The 16,038-nt window shown below is 46.9% G+C and overlaps 5 protein-coding genes across 5 annotated transcripts; 4 read left to right on the top strand and 1 right to left on the bottom strand.

The window, feature by feature from the left end:
- Window positions 1-924: 924 nt before the first annotated feature.
- F4813DRAFT_369156 (amino acid transporter) lies at window positions 925-3,482 on the top strand. Its single transcript, XM_049244393.1, has 3 exons — window positions 925-2,306; window positions 2,385-2,884; window positions 2,977-3,482. The coding sequence occupies exons 1-3, from the start codon at window positions 1,442-1,444 to the stop codon at window positions 3,226-3,228; spliced, it is 1,617 nt and encodes a 538-aa protein (XP_049096952.1). The 5' UTR covers window positions 925-1,441; the 3' UTR covers window positions 3,229-3,482.
- F4813DRAFT_369153 (uncharacterized protein) lies at window positions 3,466-6,373 on the top strand. Its single transcript, XM_049244392.1, has 3 exons — window positions 3,466-4,618; window positions 4,706-5,320; window positions 5,375-6,373. Exons 1-3 carry the CDS (start codon window positions 4,164-4,166, stop codon window positions 6,093-6,095), a joined length of 1,791 nt encoding a protein of 596 aa, XP_049096951.1. The 5' UTR covers window positions 3,466-4,163; the 3' UTR covers window positions 6,096-6,373.
- Window positions 6,374-7,691: 1,318 nt separating this feature from the next.
- F4813DRAFT_193841 (glycoside hydrolase family 30 protein) lies at window positions 7,692-10,044 on the top strand. Its single transcript, XM_049239468.1, has 2 exons — window positions 7,692-8,836; window positions 8,894-10,044. The coding sequence occupies exons 1-2, from the start codon at window positions 8,273-8,275 to the stop codon at window positions 9,785-9,787; spliced, it is 1,458 nt and encodes a 485-aa protein (XP_049096950.1). The 5' UTR covers window positions 7,692-8,272; the 3' UTR covers window positions 9,788-10,044.
- Window positions 9,946-12,253, bottom strand: F4813DRAFT_193851 (FAD/NAD(P)-binding domain-containing protein). The gene is made up of 2 exons (XM_049239469.1): window positions 10,358-12,253; window positions 9,946-10,291 (listed from the first exon to the last, which is right to left on the bottom strand). Exons 1-2 carry the CDS (start codon window positions 12,075-12,077, stop codon window positions 10,104-10,106), a joined length of 1,908 nt encoding a protein of 635 aa, XP_049096949.1. The 5' UTR covers window positions 12,078-12,253; the 3' UTR covers window positions 9,946-10,103.
- A 1,045-nt stretch (window positions 12,254-13,298) lies between these two features.
- Window positions 13,299-14,810, top strand: F4813DRAFT_382391 (acetyl-CoA synthetase-like protein; the record flags this gene model as incomplete). The annotated part of the gene is made up of 1 exon (XM_049245796.1): window positions 13,299-14,810. The coding sequence occupies one exon, from the start codon at window positions 13,299-13,301 to the stop codon at window positions 14,808-14,810; it is 1,512 nt and encodes a 503-aa protein (XP_049096948.1).
- Window positions 14,811-16,038: the final 1,228 nt, after the last annotated feature.

Here is a 16,038-nt window from a genome sequence, read left to right as displayed (position 1 = left end):
CTATACTGTCAATAGTGGAATGACAACCCATGAACTTCTGATATTTGTCCTGTATATTACACGCTTTGTTTATTAAATTCAACGAAGATTACATCTTAGAAGCACTATACTTTGCAACATAAATCAAGCAGCGGTATCTTGGAGAGTAAGTACCTAACCTAAGGTATAAGCTTAGTTCGGCACACTCTTCGAGATAAATGTAGTAGCATCCTTAACTCTCAATTTAAAGGGCCGTCTAAACTACCTTACCTAGGTAACTAGCATAATAAAACATCACCCATCCTAGTAATCTGTAAAGAGGTAAGATTCAACGCAAGAAGAATAAAACCTCGTGATACCTCTATAATAAATATAATAAATATAATAAATATAATAAATATAATAAATATAATAAATATAATAAATATAATAAATATAATAAATATAATAAATACAGTTAGCCAATGTAATAACGTAAAATAATTTTATCTTCTAACAAATCTTTGATTTATATCGATACTAAAAACAGTGGAGGTGGAGTCATGGGTATTAGGTACCAATTAAGAGGATAGGTAAGCAACCTCACTAGTTTCATTATAGGCCCGTAATTTAGTCGGCAATTAGTCACATAATGCTAAGAGTTATCTCATGCCTAACCTAGTCACATAACTATTAGAATTAAAACAGTCGATACAGTAGCGCATTTCCCATCGGTCTCTCCATACATATTAGCGCATTCCTTTTTGCCCCCTGTCCCCTTGCGCGGGGAAGTCTATGTAAGAAATTCGAGGACCTCAAAGACCCCAAACCGGTTTAGTCTAGATCATGACGTCGCATTCTAACGGTCGAGGGATCCTTCAACCAATGTAAGATAACAATACGGGAAGGACCCCTGCTTAGATGCTTAGATATGCAGGTTAAGCTTATGGATCGTCCTTGTAAAAGTAGAGGCTCCAAGGTTCAAGCTTTTCTATCCGCGTGTATTGTGCATGCCGAAACTTGGCCACATCTAGTAAATATATCCTACCAAGACCCACAGCGTTGACGAACGGGGCGGACAAACAGAATAATGTAATGGGGATGCTGATAAGAGGGAACTGAAGACTACCTACGGACTAACGCAGGGGTTAGGAAAGCTAGATTATTAGTATCTGCTACATCGTATCTCTTTTTATTCCCTCTATTCACTTTTACTTTTCTTCTTCTCATTTTCATCTGCTCGAGTAATATGTATAGCAAGCATATGCTGCTCACAGTACCGCTTCTAGTACGGCCATAACTCGAGTCTTGACTTATACGACGCCTCCGTACGGCTACCTTCGGCAGTACATGAAGTAGCTGACTCGAATGCTCTTATTTATAACTTGTCTCGGTTAATCGAGTAGTTAGAAAGAAAAAGAAGAATCAGTGAGAAATAAGAAGCGATACGAATAATACGAATGGTATTACGATATCAACGACGATGGACGAGATTAAACAACAGCAACCACGGCGGCGCGGCAGCGTGAATCATAGCATTGATCATAGCATTGCCCTTCAAGATGATGCTGCTGCGCTGGCGCACTTGGGACACAAGCAGGAACTCAAGCGTAACTTCTCTATGATTTCAATGTTGGGACTAGCTTTTGCTATCCTTAACACCTGGACCGCCCTCGCCGCCTCCATCACCCTCGCCTTACCATCCGGCGGCCCCAGCGCTGTCATTTGGGGCCTTCTTGTTGCCGGCGTATGCAACTTGTGCCTTGCCGCCTCCCTCGCCGAATTCCTCTCCGCGTGGCCGACCGCCGGAGGGCAATATCACTGGGCGGCTATTATTGCGTGGAAGAACTGGAGCCGCAGCATAAGTTATGCGACGGGCTGGATCAACGTCAGCGGCTGGGTTGCGCTGACGGCCACGGGGGGCTTGCTCGGCAGTACGTTTATAATAAATATAATTTCGCTGTTGCACCCAAACTACGAGACCGAGTCCTGGCATCAATTCCTGATTTATATCGTCTTCACGCTGATCGCGCTCTTTATCAATGCCTTCTCGACGCGTCTGCTACCGCTATTCACCAAGGCCGCCTTCTTCTGGAGCCTGGCGGGTTTCGTGGTGATTAGTATCACGATCCTAGCTTGCGCATCCCCCGAATACCAGAGCGGTAAATTCGTGTACGGCGACTTCATCAACGAGGTCGGCTGGCCCGACGGTATGGCCTGGATGTTGGGGCTGCTACAGGGTGCCTTCGCACTCACGGGCTTTGATGCCGTGGCTCATATGATAGAAGAAATCCCGAACCCGCAAGTAAGCGGCCCACGTATCATGCTGGCTTGTATTGGCATTGGAAGTATGTAACATCACATCACATCACATCACGTACCTAAACCCTTTCTAGAGAAGTGACAACTAACACCTAGCGTCTAAGTGATAACCGGCTTCATATTCCTGAGCTGTCTTCTCTTCTGCGTAAACGATATTGAGGCGGTGATCGAGTCGAGCGCAGGACCGTTGCTCCAGATATTCATGGACGCAACACGCAGCCCAGCAGGCAGCGTATGCCTACTCATGTTCCCGCTCGTGTGTATGTTGTTCACGACCACAACGCTGATGACGACAAGCAGCCGCATGTCATACGCGTTCGCGAGAGATCGCGGGCTCCCGTTCAGCAGAATCCTAGCGCAAGTGCATCCACGCCTAGATGTTCCGCTAAACGCGCTGCTGTGGACTGCTGCTTGGGTGGTGGTATTCGGTTGTATCTTCCTCGGGTCTAGTAGCACGTTCAACGCTATTACATCGGCCTCTGTCGTCGCTCTCGGCGTTACGTATGCCATCCCACCGTCTATTAATGTACTCCGCGGGCGTAGAATGCTACCGGAAGATCGAGCATTCAAGCTGCCGGGAGCCCTGGGCTGGATTTTTAATCTGGTAAGTTTTTTATGGCACTAGGTTACATTCTTCACATAACTTATTCTATCATGACAATTATGCAAACTAACACGAATGGGTAAATTAAACAGATCGGCATTGGCTGGACGATCCTGACGACGGTACTATTCGTCTTCCCGCCCGAGTTACCCGTCACAAGCGAAAACATGAATTACTGCATCGTAGCGTTTGGTGTGATATTGTTGATTGCCGGAGTCACGTGGATATTCGATGGGCGCAAAAACTATAAAGGGCCGCATGTGGAGGTAGAAGGACGAGAAGGGAAGGTTGAGGGCATAGAAGCCGTGCTCGAGCCCAGTGATGGTAGCGATAAAACCAAGTGATGGTAGCGATAAGACCAAAGGTGTAGCCTAGGGAGCTTGGTGTTAAAATGAAGTTTTCTAATAAGAGGCTTTATGGGCTTAGATAAAAGTAGACATGGCATATAATACCTAGCAGGTTAATCTATATCAAGGAATTATACGAATTATATGATGTGTTAGGCATAACGAGCCGGGCTTCCATAAGTCGCGTTATATGTAAATAATAAAGTAAACCAATGCATATATTTTATGCATTGCCGACGATGACGATGACGATGACGATGATGATGTTACACTACATACCTAACCTAGGTAAGTGGCCATCTTCATTTATAATCCCCCACTAGTTAGCATAAATAGGTACCCCGAAGCGGCTAGCTATCTAGCTACTATCTACCCCATAACAGCCAAGACAGCTCACATGCTAGCTGAGCCGATGTACCTAGGTATTGTACATATGTACTATTAATCTTATTCCCTTAGGTTAAGCTTTTCATGCCAGACGACTTAAGGGCAATGCAATGCAATATACATACAATAGTACATGCTTCATTATAATTGTTTTCCTCTCCAACTTTCCATTGTTATAGTCTACCACACCACCACCCCAAGACGACTATTAATGTTTGTTCGTATCGTTCAATTTGTGGCATGTCCTACCACTATTATTTCTTCAAGGGGGTTATTATCCACTGATAATTCTCTTGGTCTTAGTCTTGTCGTGAGGTCAGACCTAGCGAGCACGACGTCGTATTGCAGCAGCTGAATTGAAATGGTTCGGCGACTCAGGCGTTGAGCTGAAGAGAGGTTCCCTGCACGTCTTCTGCAGATTCTGCAAATAGACACGAACACCGAGTAGCCAATCTTTTGCAACTTAATAATTAATCGACTCTACAACCCGAATTCTCGTTGGGTACCAATATCCCGATAATACCGCCCACGGGTACCCGAGCACCATGGCATCTGAAGCTGGTCCTTCTAGGCTTCCAATCCTCTCTCCTCTCGATATTCCGAATCATCCTGGCGTTGTTTCTCGACCTAGAGCGAATTCAAAACCAAAACCCAGATCAGCAGTTGACCCCGTTCTTCGTAATGCATTAAGATATACCATCTCGGCTCGCGAGTACGAGACACTTCACAAATATGTTCTATCGCGATCGCGTCTCCTGAGGAAGAGGATACCGAGTGTGAATGCCGTTGAGAGGTATATGGATGGCGATAGGAAGGGATACGTAATAGACCGCGATGCGGGCAGAAGTAAAGGCAAAGAGAAGACTGCAAACAGGGGCATTGGCAGGGGAGATACGTATAATGCGCGTACCATCAGGGATGTTTTACGCGTCTTCATCGCAACCGGATTAGGGATGAGAGCCTACGAGACTATATTAGCGAGGGTGAAGGGACAGAAAGGGTATGTCTATAAAAAATATAAAAAATAAGAATTAAAAAAAAAAAGACGTTTGGGACCGAACAATATCCAATGCTAACCTGTGTTTAGAGCTGCCACGCCGAAGAAACAGCCATTCTATAAGTCTTCTGGCCTTCGACTGTCGCTGTCCCTATCTACCATCTTGCTTCTCTACCGCCTTCTCTTCCGCTTCCTAAGCCGATTGCGGGCCCACCTACTAGACGCATCAGCAGCGCCATTCCGCAATCGTAATCCGAAGACCTACCAGGTGTTGACATCGCCATATGCACCAGCAGTTGGAGCCAGTCTGGCCGGGATAGCTCTGGGCATATATCCCTCGCAGCAGCTGCGAGTGACAGTGGCCATCGCAGCCATTTTCCGCGCTCTCGAATTCGGCTGGAATCTGTGCGAGGATCAGGGTATGATATGGGGCTGGAAGGCCCGAGCTGGTGGGAAAGGAGTCGTCAAACGAGAACGGCCGTGGTGGTGGGGAAGCTGGATGCTCCAGCCCTTTGCTTTCGGGCAACTCTTACACGCCGTCGTCTTTGATCGGGAGTCTTCTCCGGTCGGCCTCGTCGACTTCATTTGGAAGAATACCTCCACCTATCTCCATAAAGCCCCGGAGAATCTCCCTGTTGGCATTAGATGGCCAGATGCGTGGGAGATTACCGACAACTTAGCCCGGATGGCTAAGCTTAATTGGCCGTATGCTAAGACTCTACCATTATCCGATGACGAAAGATGCTAATAGTTTTCTAGGCCGTTCGTCTCGCCGACCTTATTCCCCGACCAACCAACCCTACCATCATCTCTAACCGCGGTTGCTCCTCTAACCGCACGAGCCCACCCTCTCATCACTTCTCTCAGCTGCGCTACCCTGCACCCTTCCGATCCATCGTGCCTCCGCACATATCTCGCCTTCTGGGTGCATTCGTTTCCGCGCATGGGCCGTTTCTTCCTTCTCTTCTACTCCGTACTCATGCTGCCACGCTACAAACTTTTGTACAACTCGCCGCTATACCTCTTAAACCGACTGTTATCAAGGGTGCTCCGTGTTTCGACATTCGCGACAGGCGCCATCTCTACAGCATGGGCTAGTATCTGCTTCTTCCAGGCTTGGTTTCCGCGCACGTTCCTGCCGACCCAGCGGTTTTTCTTGGGCGGATTCCTGGCAGGCCTCTGGGCTTGGGTAGAACGCAAGGAGGGCCGGGGTGTGTTCCTATATAGCGCGCGAGCGAGCGTAGATTCGTTGTGGAAGGTGGGCGTCAAGCGTCGCTGGTGGCGCGCCATGAAGGGAGGGGACGTGTGGGTATTCGTGCTGGCGCTTGCTATCACGGGCGCCGTGTACGAAAGAGACGCGCGGGCCATCCGCGAGAGCCGAGTGCGGAAAGGGCTCAGCTGGATTCGTGGTACAGAGTTTACAGACTGGGGGCTCGAGGACGAAGATGAGGCGGGGGAAGATGTTGATAAGGAAGAGTAATCCGCAAGTAGTGAGTGAAAGAGGAAGGATAAATTTTTAAAGCTATTATCAGGTAGTGTTGATGAGTGACGACGGAATGAGATATGAATGCTCACTTATATACCTTAAGTTCCTATTTAATATAGGTTCAAATACGCACATGTACTACTAATCGGTACATGATATCATATTCCAAAGACAGCAGAGGACACGAGGTTTGACTCGGTGGAAATGCTTAGAAGATTTGTTAGTTATAAGAACAAGATAACAACTATGCTAATGGGCATTATAAGCCTTTTTGCGTATCTAGCTATATTTAGGTATAAGTCCGTCTAACCATGTGAAGTTGTTCATAAAACCAAGAAACGACATCGTTGCCGCCGTTTCTACGCTCCTGAGACCCACTTTGAAATGTCACGACATCGAACTGACTTTTAGCTAGCCACATAGTTCTATTTGTTTTGATTATGTTGAGGTAAGCATATGAGTTGCAGGTGCCTCTTAATCTTATTACGTCTTACCTAGAATAAATTTGTAACAATTCTAAGACGATGTAAGAACTTGCTAAGTCTGAAGGTACGCGTAGTCCGAATATAAGGGCTTAGATATTATTCTCCTAACTGGAATTCATAATTAGCAATTCTTAGTTAGCTAGGTAGACAAAGAAATAACATCCGATGACGATTAGATTATCCAAGGTAGCTGCCCAGTCTTGGGTCATTATAGGATGGGGCGATAGAAAAGACAAACGTCATGATAAATATATCATAGGCAGGTAGATAAGACGTACATAGTAAAAGACTTGAAATATGAAACGAGAGGTTTCGTTTTCTTTCAACCTCGAAAAGAATTTTCACTCAGAGTAATCAATAGAGAAGCAGAACTGTATATACGTGAGGAGGATTCGAGGTTTGCCGCAAGATATAAACAACAGAAAAGGGGATCTTGATATTGCTAAGAATTGATAGTATCTGAACTCGCCATACTAGTTGATGTACATAAGCAACCCGAATTATGGCCACTCTCTCTTTTTTTATTTTTAATAAAAAAAAACCTGGAAAGCAAAATGACAAATCGGTTAACTAACCATATTCAAAACGGGGCTACTATTTAACTGATTCGTTCTATTTGCCTTGAAGTGACTAAGTTTGTCTAGGTTATTAATATTTATAGAACTTGCCAATACATCTTGCAACTCTTGGTTCTAAAATTATAGCCTGAAACCCTCCAATTTCCACTCTCGGCACGGAAAGACTCCTGAATAAGTGTGATCCTAACTAAGACAGTAGCTTTGACACGATATCTTGAATAAAATTGCCCCTCTAAATGGTTAAGCGAGTTGAAAGTACACTTTGATATACGAACCGACAAATCAGCGTTGTAGGCACATTCTACACCGGCCATAAGAACAAGACCCTTAACATTATATTCGGTGCAACTCAAATGATTCTCTCACCGCTCGGGTTTAGAGGGTCATGACACAGACAGACGTACGCTGAATATTAAATACTTATCACATGTTGAGAATTCCCCCGATTTAGCGTCTTAGGAAGCCGACTTTGCAATGGGCATCCCCGGTTCAAAATGTGACTGTATTTATTTTTAGTCGTTAAACATCATTGAACCATTGGTTAATTACTCTCAGCTGCATCGTTCGATCACATAGTACAATTTTTATTTGACGCACCTAACTTTTAAGCTAGGTACCTAGAGGTATCTAGTAGAAAGGGTCAATGCTGGCAAAGCGCCTCTGTATGCTTTGGATTTGCTATAGAAACAGTATCTCCTGGTTACGATTACACTTATATAATCACTCATATAATTGAAATCTGATTCTCTAAATTCTAACTGTTCGACGTCCAGATAAACGAGTCATTCACCATACCTGGGGGGAGGACCGATATCCACCTACTAGATCTGGATAAAGATCCCTGACGCTTTTAATGCTGTACAATAAAAACTTGGACGGAATGCTTCTCACTCCACATGAGGACGCCAAGGGATCGGCCTAGTTATCCTTCAGGTCACATCGCAGGGATGATGTCTCATTGTTTCGATTCGCAAAGGAGAACCAGAAATGGTGAATGATCTACTTAAGATTCTCATTCCCATGCTCTTCTCATTGAGTATGCTTCTCATTCAGTATGGGAGTAGTTAGAGACTACCTGACAGAGATAACTGTCTCTTAGGCCGACAGTATGTTGTTTGGGATCCTTACTCTTCTCTCTGGGCAGGTGCTCGCCTCTTCTTCATATGTATCTACTAGGGCCGGCCAGGCATCACCTCAAGCATATGCTTCCTCTTCGGACCTCAAATACAAGCTAAGCGTCGTTGATGCTCCCGTGTCTGGTAAGGGTAGCCCCGGGGATACGTCAACATGGAGTTTGAGCATCGATGATACGGAATCTGGGTATAGGCAGAAGATCAATGGTTTTGGAGGCTCTATAACAGACGCAACTGTCACTGTCATCGACGCACTCTCCGACGACAAACGATCTCAGATTCTAAGAGAGTTATTTACATCAGACGGAGCTAGCTTCGGTTTGCTACGCCATACCATTGCCGCGTCGGACTTATCAGGACCGCCCGCATACACGTACGATGATAGCAATGGTAATGCGGATCCGAACCTTAGCAACTTCAACTTAGGAGATAGAGGAACGGCGATGGCGAAATTGCTGAGCGAGATAAAAGGTATCCGCTCCGACGCTACTATTTTCGGAAGCCCGTGGAGTGCTCCGGGCTGGATGAAACTGAATAGGGTAAGGGTCTCCGTAGGCTCAGATAGCAAACCAACTTTCGCTCACAGGCTTGTATAGGTTCTCACCGGGAATGCCGACAACAACTGGCTTGATTCGCAATACTACAGCCAATATGCTCAATACTTTGTGAAATATATTCAAGCGTATGCAGGGCTAGGTGCCACGATTGATGCCATTACCATTCAGAATGAGCCTTTGAATAATCAAGGAGGCGGTCACGTAACAATGTATCAACCTGCCGACGAAGCCGCCAAAGTGACGCATGACTACATCGGGCCAGCTCTACGGGCGGCCAACTTGAACACGCAGATCTGGGCGTACGATCACAATACGGATACGCCTAGCTACCCGCAAACTGTGATCAACGTAGCCGGCGAATACGTTCAAGCGGCCGCGTGGCACTGCTACGCGGGTGATCTAGACTGGACCGTTCTTAGCGACTTTCACAACGCAAACCCCAACAAATCCCAATATATGACGGAATGCTGGACTTCCCCACAGACGTCGTGGTACCAGTCTTCTAAGAACACGGTTGGTCCGCTACAGAATTGGGCCGAGGGTTCGTTGATGTGGACTCTAGGCACGTGGACTGAGGCGGCCGACGGCACCTTCGGACCGTATATCCAGGGAGGGTGCGCGACGTGTCGCGGTCTGTTCGTGGTAGACCAGAACGCAGGTACGTACGAGTTCACCGTCGATTATTATATGTTGGCGCAGTATTCCAAGTTCATCCCTAAGGGCGCAACTATCCTAAGCGGATCTGGTAGCTACAGTTACAATGGGTACTCAGGCGTGCAGTCAGTCGCATCGAAGAACCCGGACGGCACGCGTACTGTTGTAGTCGAGAACACGTTCAGCAATGATGTCTATGTTACCTTGAATACCACTAGCGGCCAGACGTGGAGCGGCAATATCCTAGCGAATAGTGTTACAACTTGGATCTTGCCGTGATCGGGGTGTTTCTGATGCATGGCATCCATTTTATTGTATATCTTGAGATTAAATACATTAGGTACATATATATATATATCATGGTCTTGTCCTATTATGGTTAACATCAGCCCGTATGGAAGAGTCTTGATATAAATATAAAACTAGATAATGTCGCCGATATAAGCTTCAGAATGGCATCTACTAACTGTCTACTAACTAATTAAGTCATTCGGATTTACTACTAGGTGGAAGGTTAGACAGATTACTTGCTGCTATATCGTATTAGCCGGACCGAGCGGTATCTATTTCATTTCCCCCTATCCGTTAGAGCTCTTCAGGATTCCATCTTGGTATACTTGCGACCCTCTTCAAGCCTAACATCACCACGTGTGCTGCGACGAAATGGTGCGGTAACGGGCCAAGTCACCACCTTCGCCAGCAGCAAAACAAGCCCAAGAATATACAGAAACAGGCTAAATACACCCAGGAGGGTGATCGGGACGACGGCTAGGAGGAAGTTTCCTACGTAACCCTACGTTAGTACGGGCCATCGAACGAATAGACAAAAAATAACGAGGGAGAGCTTACCAAACATGCCATGGCGGCGAGAGATTGTTTCCCAGAGTTCGTTACCAAGGACGTGAGTAGCACCGTCCCAGGAGTACGGGCCCTTGAGGCGAAACTTGGGGTTGAGCTGAGCACCCGCTGCCCAGATGATCGGAATGCGATACCACAGGTTAGACTGGTACCGAGATGCAGACCATCCAGCCCGTACGGCATCCCAAAAGGCCGGGGCCGAGCCTATATCGAGCGCCAGCTGATAGGCATAAGTTTCATGATCGACGCCGTAGTTGATACGTGAATTCTGGTTGGATCGAAGGCGGAAGTGATGGTCATCGTCATCACGCAGATTAGCCGTACGTTCGGGTTCCATGAGGTTCAACAGCCACAGTTGAGCCTGTAGCTCGGCGAGCGGGGGAATAGCACCATATCCAGGACGTACGAAACCGATGAACCCGACGCTCGGGTCTGAGCGGCTCCAGATTGACCGGACATCCGCGCTGCCAGGTACCGGGTAGCTCTCTCGGCCCTGGTTTTGGAAAAATGGAAACTCCTGACGGTAGCCGGTAGCGAAGACTAGGACATCAGGTTTGGTAGGTCCGATACCCTGTATCCTAGAGTACTCGGGACGTCCGTTGTTCTTAAAATGGATCGTTCCCGAGGCATCAACATGCGTTGGCCACGGCGCTAGCTCGATTGTGCGGTCTCCTTCGACCTTATCGACGGGCGCTTGGAGGATGGAGCGGCGGATCCGCTCGATGACACCCGGGTTAGTCGGACGATAGGGAGCGCTGATATAAGGCAGGGCCTTAGGTGCACCCTTGTTGAAGAAGAGCTTAGAGACATGGTATCGCTCCTTGGAGATGCCTCCGACCCATTGGTCGATGCCGGCCGTTGTGCCAGAGACGAGCCAGTTAGTTGCCTTGACGCCCCAATCGTAAACATTCCACGTGAAGAGAGTGTCCCGAATCAGGGGGTGTAAATACATCGAGTCGAAGAGAGGCGCCTGCCAACTAACGTCGACAGGAAGCTCTATGCGGTTAGGCTTGGCCTTACGCCCGAAAATAGGGAACCACACGGGATTAGGAATAATCTTGGGTGCTCCGAGGAAACCGTCTCTGTGAGTGAGAACCACGCGCTTCGTCGGTGAGGTTACGGCAAGGTGGGCGATGTCAATGCCAGTCTCACCGGAGCCGAGGATGACGACGGTCTTATCGCGGCCAAATTCTTCACGCTTCTTAAACTCGGACGAGTGCTTGACAACCGGGATATTCTCGATACCAGGAAGGTTTGGGACGTTAGGAACCACGTGCAAGCCGGTACAGACGGCGACGGCATCGCATTCGTACGTCAAAATTCCTGCATTAGTATTGTCTGCCTTTTGGTAGTAAATGATGTGGCCGCCTCCGGGGCGCCTCTTGACAGCCACGACCTTGGTTGAAAGATTAATATCGGGCCAGAGATTGAAATTATCACAGTAGTCGTTAAGATATTTTACGAACTTCTCGGCGGAGAGGAAATCTGGGTCGTTCTCATGAGCCCTGAAGTCGGAGAACGATGTGAGGAATTTAGACGAGACCAGCTCGGCGTCCTCGTATGCACGTTGTGCGAAGGTCCCGCCAACTTCAGACTCGGATTCAAACAGCATAGCTTCGACGGGCTTGCCAGGGAAGAAGTGGTGAGCCGTCTTGAGATACTTGAGCGTTACCAGACCCGAAGGGCCGGCACCAATAACTGCCACGCGCATAGTGCTAGTAATAGGAGACGATATGTTAAGAAGATCAAATATACTTAGCTTGAGGTCTCCTCTCGGGGCATGTTAAGTCTAGCGTAACATAAGGGCTCAGATCCCAAGTAGTTTGGATATAAGCGGCTTAGGCTGAAGGTATGCCCTTAGGACCTACACTCCGTCCCCGTGATGCCAGAGTTGCATTCTCTATATACATACCTTACATGAGATGCGGAGCAACTCATGTTGCTCTCCTTCCCCAGATGTAATACAACGGGCACTCGATAGCATATTGGCCAATAAGTGAGACAGGCTCCTCTCCTCTGTCAGTCCCCAGATTACGCTACGCCTGACATCACACTGCTGTGCATTAGTCGCCCGTAAATCAGTAGTTATTCCCTGCTCAGTCGATCTTCTGGCCAACCTTCACATGCAGGAGCAGATACTTTGGTTCGGTTCGGTGTAATTACATGAGCTGCCTCTTTAGGTGCGGATTACAAACCGTTTGAAATCCTCCTCAGCTCGTTATCAACCTCACTCTCACTAAAGCTCTCACGTCGGCCTCTACTGCTTTAAACAAGATTCTATCTATTTGTAAGCACCGGGACTTGTCGTTCCGTTCCACCCACGTCCAGAGGCTGTTAAATATTGGGTTAGTTTACACGACATTTCCTAAACCGTAACGCTGGCTAAGATATGCAGGACTTCTGCGAATGTATGCTTGAGCTCACCCTCCAAGGAAGCTCTTGAGGAAAGCGGGGTCTGCCTAATGCTAATTAGATGATGACATGGAATGTCAACACGATCTATAGAGTGGAAGGATAGGATAGCCTAGAGTATATCGAATGGTTCCAGATTTTCAAAGCTAAATATGGCCTCTACGTCGGGTTTCAAAACTCTTGGTTTCCATCAGCTGCAGAAACCCGCAACTAGAAACCCCGTTGTCATAAGAGAACCAAAGTCTGAATCATCAGCCCCAACCTAGAGCAAGTTAAGTAAGTGCTTACAAACGCCACTTTGTTCCTTCGAATCTCAACAACTATATGCACTAGTAAATCTAGACCAGGACTCCCTGTTCTGCAATTTGCCTACCTAGGTAGGCAGGTGACAGAATCTGCTATGTATGTAAGACATGACTACCGTTTTCGATGCGTTATGACCCTATCTACAACCTTATCAACTTACCAACAAGTCTACCTCCTTTTGTAGTTAGAACCACGCTGAGATTCAGTCGGCATCATGACATCTCCCTTCCCACACTCCTTCCTAAAGGCCTTTGAAGACGCACCAGACGTGCCAGCTTTTGAGTATGGCTCGCGCGTGTTCGGGCGAGGCGACATCCTGGATCTTGTCGCCCGCTATGTTAGTGGGCTACGTGCTGCTGAAGCTAGCCTTAGTCCTGGCGATGGCATCGCAATATACACCGGCGTTACGCCAGATGGCTTCACTGTACAAATAGCAGCACACGTCTTAGGCCTCCGGGTTATCGGTCTAAAACCCGGGATGGGTACGGTACAACTACCCGTCATTGTTGCCGATGCGAAATTACTTATAGTTGATGAATACACTCGTGCCGAGATCGAGTCTTCACCACCGGTAAAACCAGCCGTGGTCAAACTAGAAAACTTACTGGGAGATATCAGTACACTAACACCACAGGGATGTCTAGAAGATACTGCTCTAGTCTTGTTTACCAGCGGGACTACAGGTGGACCGAAGGGTGTCGAGTGCACTTACGCAGCGCTGACCGCGTCCTGGGCGTGGCAACGCTCCGCTTGGGATGCTGATACAGAACTGATAGCCTCGAGGTACGGGCGTTTCCTTCTATTCGGTACGCTCGCTAGCACCGTCATGTTTGAGCACCTCGGGCTATGCCTCACTAGTGGCGGCACGGCAGTGATACCTACCACGCCCTTGCCGCTTCTCAAGTTCCCGCACGTCCTCTCCGATCTTCGCATTTCCGCCGTGCTTTTCACCGTGCCGCGGTTATACCACGTTCTTGAACATCTTAATTCGGACACGTCAAGTTTCGATTTAAGCTATCTTCGCTCCGTCGTTGTTTCTGGTTCACCGCTGCCAGCGCAGAAACTACGTGCTGCGATAGAGGCTCTTGGGGACGTTGTATTTAACGGCTATGGTATGTCGGAGACAGGCTTAGTGTGTCTACTCTCTGCGGCCGACATCGTGGCGCACCCTGATGCCATAGATGCCGTCGGTCGGCCCTTTACAGGCGTTCAGGTTCAGATACGAGATGATATCGGGGCTTCTCTCCCCCTTAATACAGTTGGGCATGTGTGGGTACGTAGTCTCGGTGCATTCAATGGTTATACGAACGAAGAGTCGTTATCCGTCCTCGACTCTACAGGCTGGATATGGACGCGAGATTTGGGCTTACTCGACAGCCGGGGCTTTTTATATCTAACAGGACGGGAGCGGGAAATTGTTATCATTAACGCCAGTGTATACTACGTTGGCGCGATCGAGCATGCGCTTTCATCTCACCCAGATGTAGACGCTGCGTACGTCGTGAGTATTCCAGACAATAATACGGGCGAGGCCGCTGCCGCCTTTATTAAAATGGTTAAGGATCGTGTCCCCGATCTCAGTACTCTTGGGGAGTTGGTCAAGGAGAAAGTCAGTCCTGCCGCGGTTCCTGTGGCCGTTACAACAATAGATTCGGTCCCAATAGCCCCAAGCGGGAAGCCTGATAAACAGGCGCTTTTGGGTCTAATATCTAAAATGAAGTCGTAGTAACATTCAAGAATTTTTCCTGTAGTTAAAGAGCACCTAATCTTATTTTGTATTACCACATAACCAAGCTTTTAAAAAAGCCAAAGTCCTCATATTTTATTAGTCTTAGGAGGAACCTCTGCTATCGGCTATTCAAGGCGGAAGATCCAATCAAAGGGTAGTATCTACGTACATCTTAAAGCTGATAACATAGCTAACAATATCTATAACTTCAAGCAAATAATGTGAAGCAAATTGCCCAAATCCCCTAGATTGATACAACTGCATCGTTTAGAACTTACTAGAGATAAAAAACACTCAATGTGACTAATGATCTTAAACAATTTTAATATAATAATAACTAGCATGTAACCTAGGTACATATAAGATGGCGGTCTAAGAAAACGCCAAGTATTAAGTCGGAGGAACCAAATTGACGAGATCCCGAGGGGCGTATTAATTATATACCTATCAAAGGGGGTCAAACAAAGCACGATATATCATGGACTCGTCCAAATCCATCGTTAAAAATACATCAGAGCTATGACTCTGTCCTTCGGCTACCTAAGTTATATTTGCAGCTCGGAAAATTGAAAACCCAGAATATATCCAAATATTATAGATGCTTAACGGGCAGATACCTAATGAGATAGTCGGAGTCCCTCCAGGTGACGCGTGTCTGGGTTATTCAAGTTCAATGACGAAGACTCGGAGAGTGCTCGCTTAGCTTCGCTAGAATATCACCATCAGCTGCATACATACATCGCACTTAGCGACCAGTAATTCAGTCTCCAAATGGCTTAAGAGGCAAGACTGATTTAATCAGACGAACATCATGAGTATAGGGACCCAGGTAGGTACTTACATTTATCCTTATAGTTGTATTTATTTTTGAGATATTTCTCAAGCTCGCCTATAAGATAAATATTATGATCATAACAAACTTCCATTTATAAAAAGTCGGCTCGCTCTTATCAAAAAATAAAGCACAAAACTTTACTCCTGTAAAATTAAATCCGTCATCTTCATATGTGTCACCTTAACTTCTATTTTACCCCTATCTCAACGTTTGACTCCATCACGGCAGCCTATGGGTTATCTTCACCGACATGCACCTAAGTATGCAGATATAGGTTCCCCAATACGACGGGGATTATAGCATTCCCCTACATTACTCGAAAATATTTGCCAATTACTGACGTGTTCTTGTTCTAGGTTGCGATTCCCATATATCTGTAACGTTTTATCA

Source organism: Daldinia decipiens, assembly GCF_022478715.1.
Source record: "Daldinia decipiens strain CBS 113046 unplaced genomic scaffold F4813scaffold_33, whole genome shotgun sequence".
Classification (NCBI taxonomy): Eukaryota; Fungi; Ascomycota; class Sordariomycetes; order Xylariales; family Hypoxylaceae; genus Daldinia; species Daldinia decipiens.
Note: the sequence above shows the minus strand (reverse complement) of the source record. Positions and strands in the feature narration are given on the sequence as shown.

Excerpts from the sequence above, each read along its gene's own strand:
- F4813DRAFT_369156 (XM_049244393.1), top strand. The coding sequence starts at position 1,442 with ATGGACGAGATTAAACAACAGCAACCACGGCGGCGCGGCAGCGTGAAT. Across the intron at positions 2,307-2,384 it reads GGCTTGTATTGGCATTGGAA|TGATAACCGGCTTCATATTC; the intron begins GTATGTAACATC and ends CTAGCGTCTAAG. Across the intron at positions 2,885-2,976 it reads TGGGCTGGATTTTTAATCTG|ATCGGCATTGGCTGGACGAT; the intron begins GTAAGTTTTTTA and ends TAAATTAAACAG.
- F4813DRAFT_193841 (XM_049239468.1), top strand. The coding sequence starts at position 8,273 with ATGTTGTTTGGGATCCTTACTCTTCTCTCTGGGCAGGTGCTCGCCTCT. Across the intron at positions 8,837-8,893 it reads GCTGGATGAAACTGAATAGG|GTTCTCACCGGGAATGCCGA; the intron begins GTAAGGGTCTCC and ends AGGCTTGTATAG.
- F4813DRAFT_193851 (XM_049239469.1), bottom strand. The coding sequence starts at position 12,077 with ATGCGCGTGGCAGTTATTGGTGCCGGCCCTTCGGGTCTGGTAACGCTC. Across the intron at positions 10,292-10,357 it reads TCGCCGCCATGGCATGTTTG|GAAACTTCCTCCTAGCCGTC; the intron begins GTAAGCTCTCCC and ends AGGGTTACGTAG.
- F4813DRAFT_369153 (XM_049244392.1), top strand. The coding sequence starts at position 4,164 with ATGGCATCTGAAGCTGGTCCTTCTAGGCTTCCAATCCTCTCTCCTCTC. Across the intron at positions 4,619-4,705 it reads AGGGTGAAGGGACAGAAAGG|AGCTGCCACGCCGAAGAAAC; the intron begins GTATGTCTATAA and ends ACCTGTGTTTAG. Across the intron at positions 5,321-5,374 it reads ATGGCTAAGCTTAATTGGCC|GCCGTTCGTCTCGCCGACCT; the intron begins GTATGCTAAGAC and ends ATAGTTTTCTAG.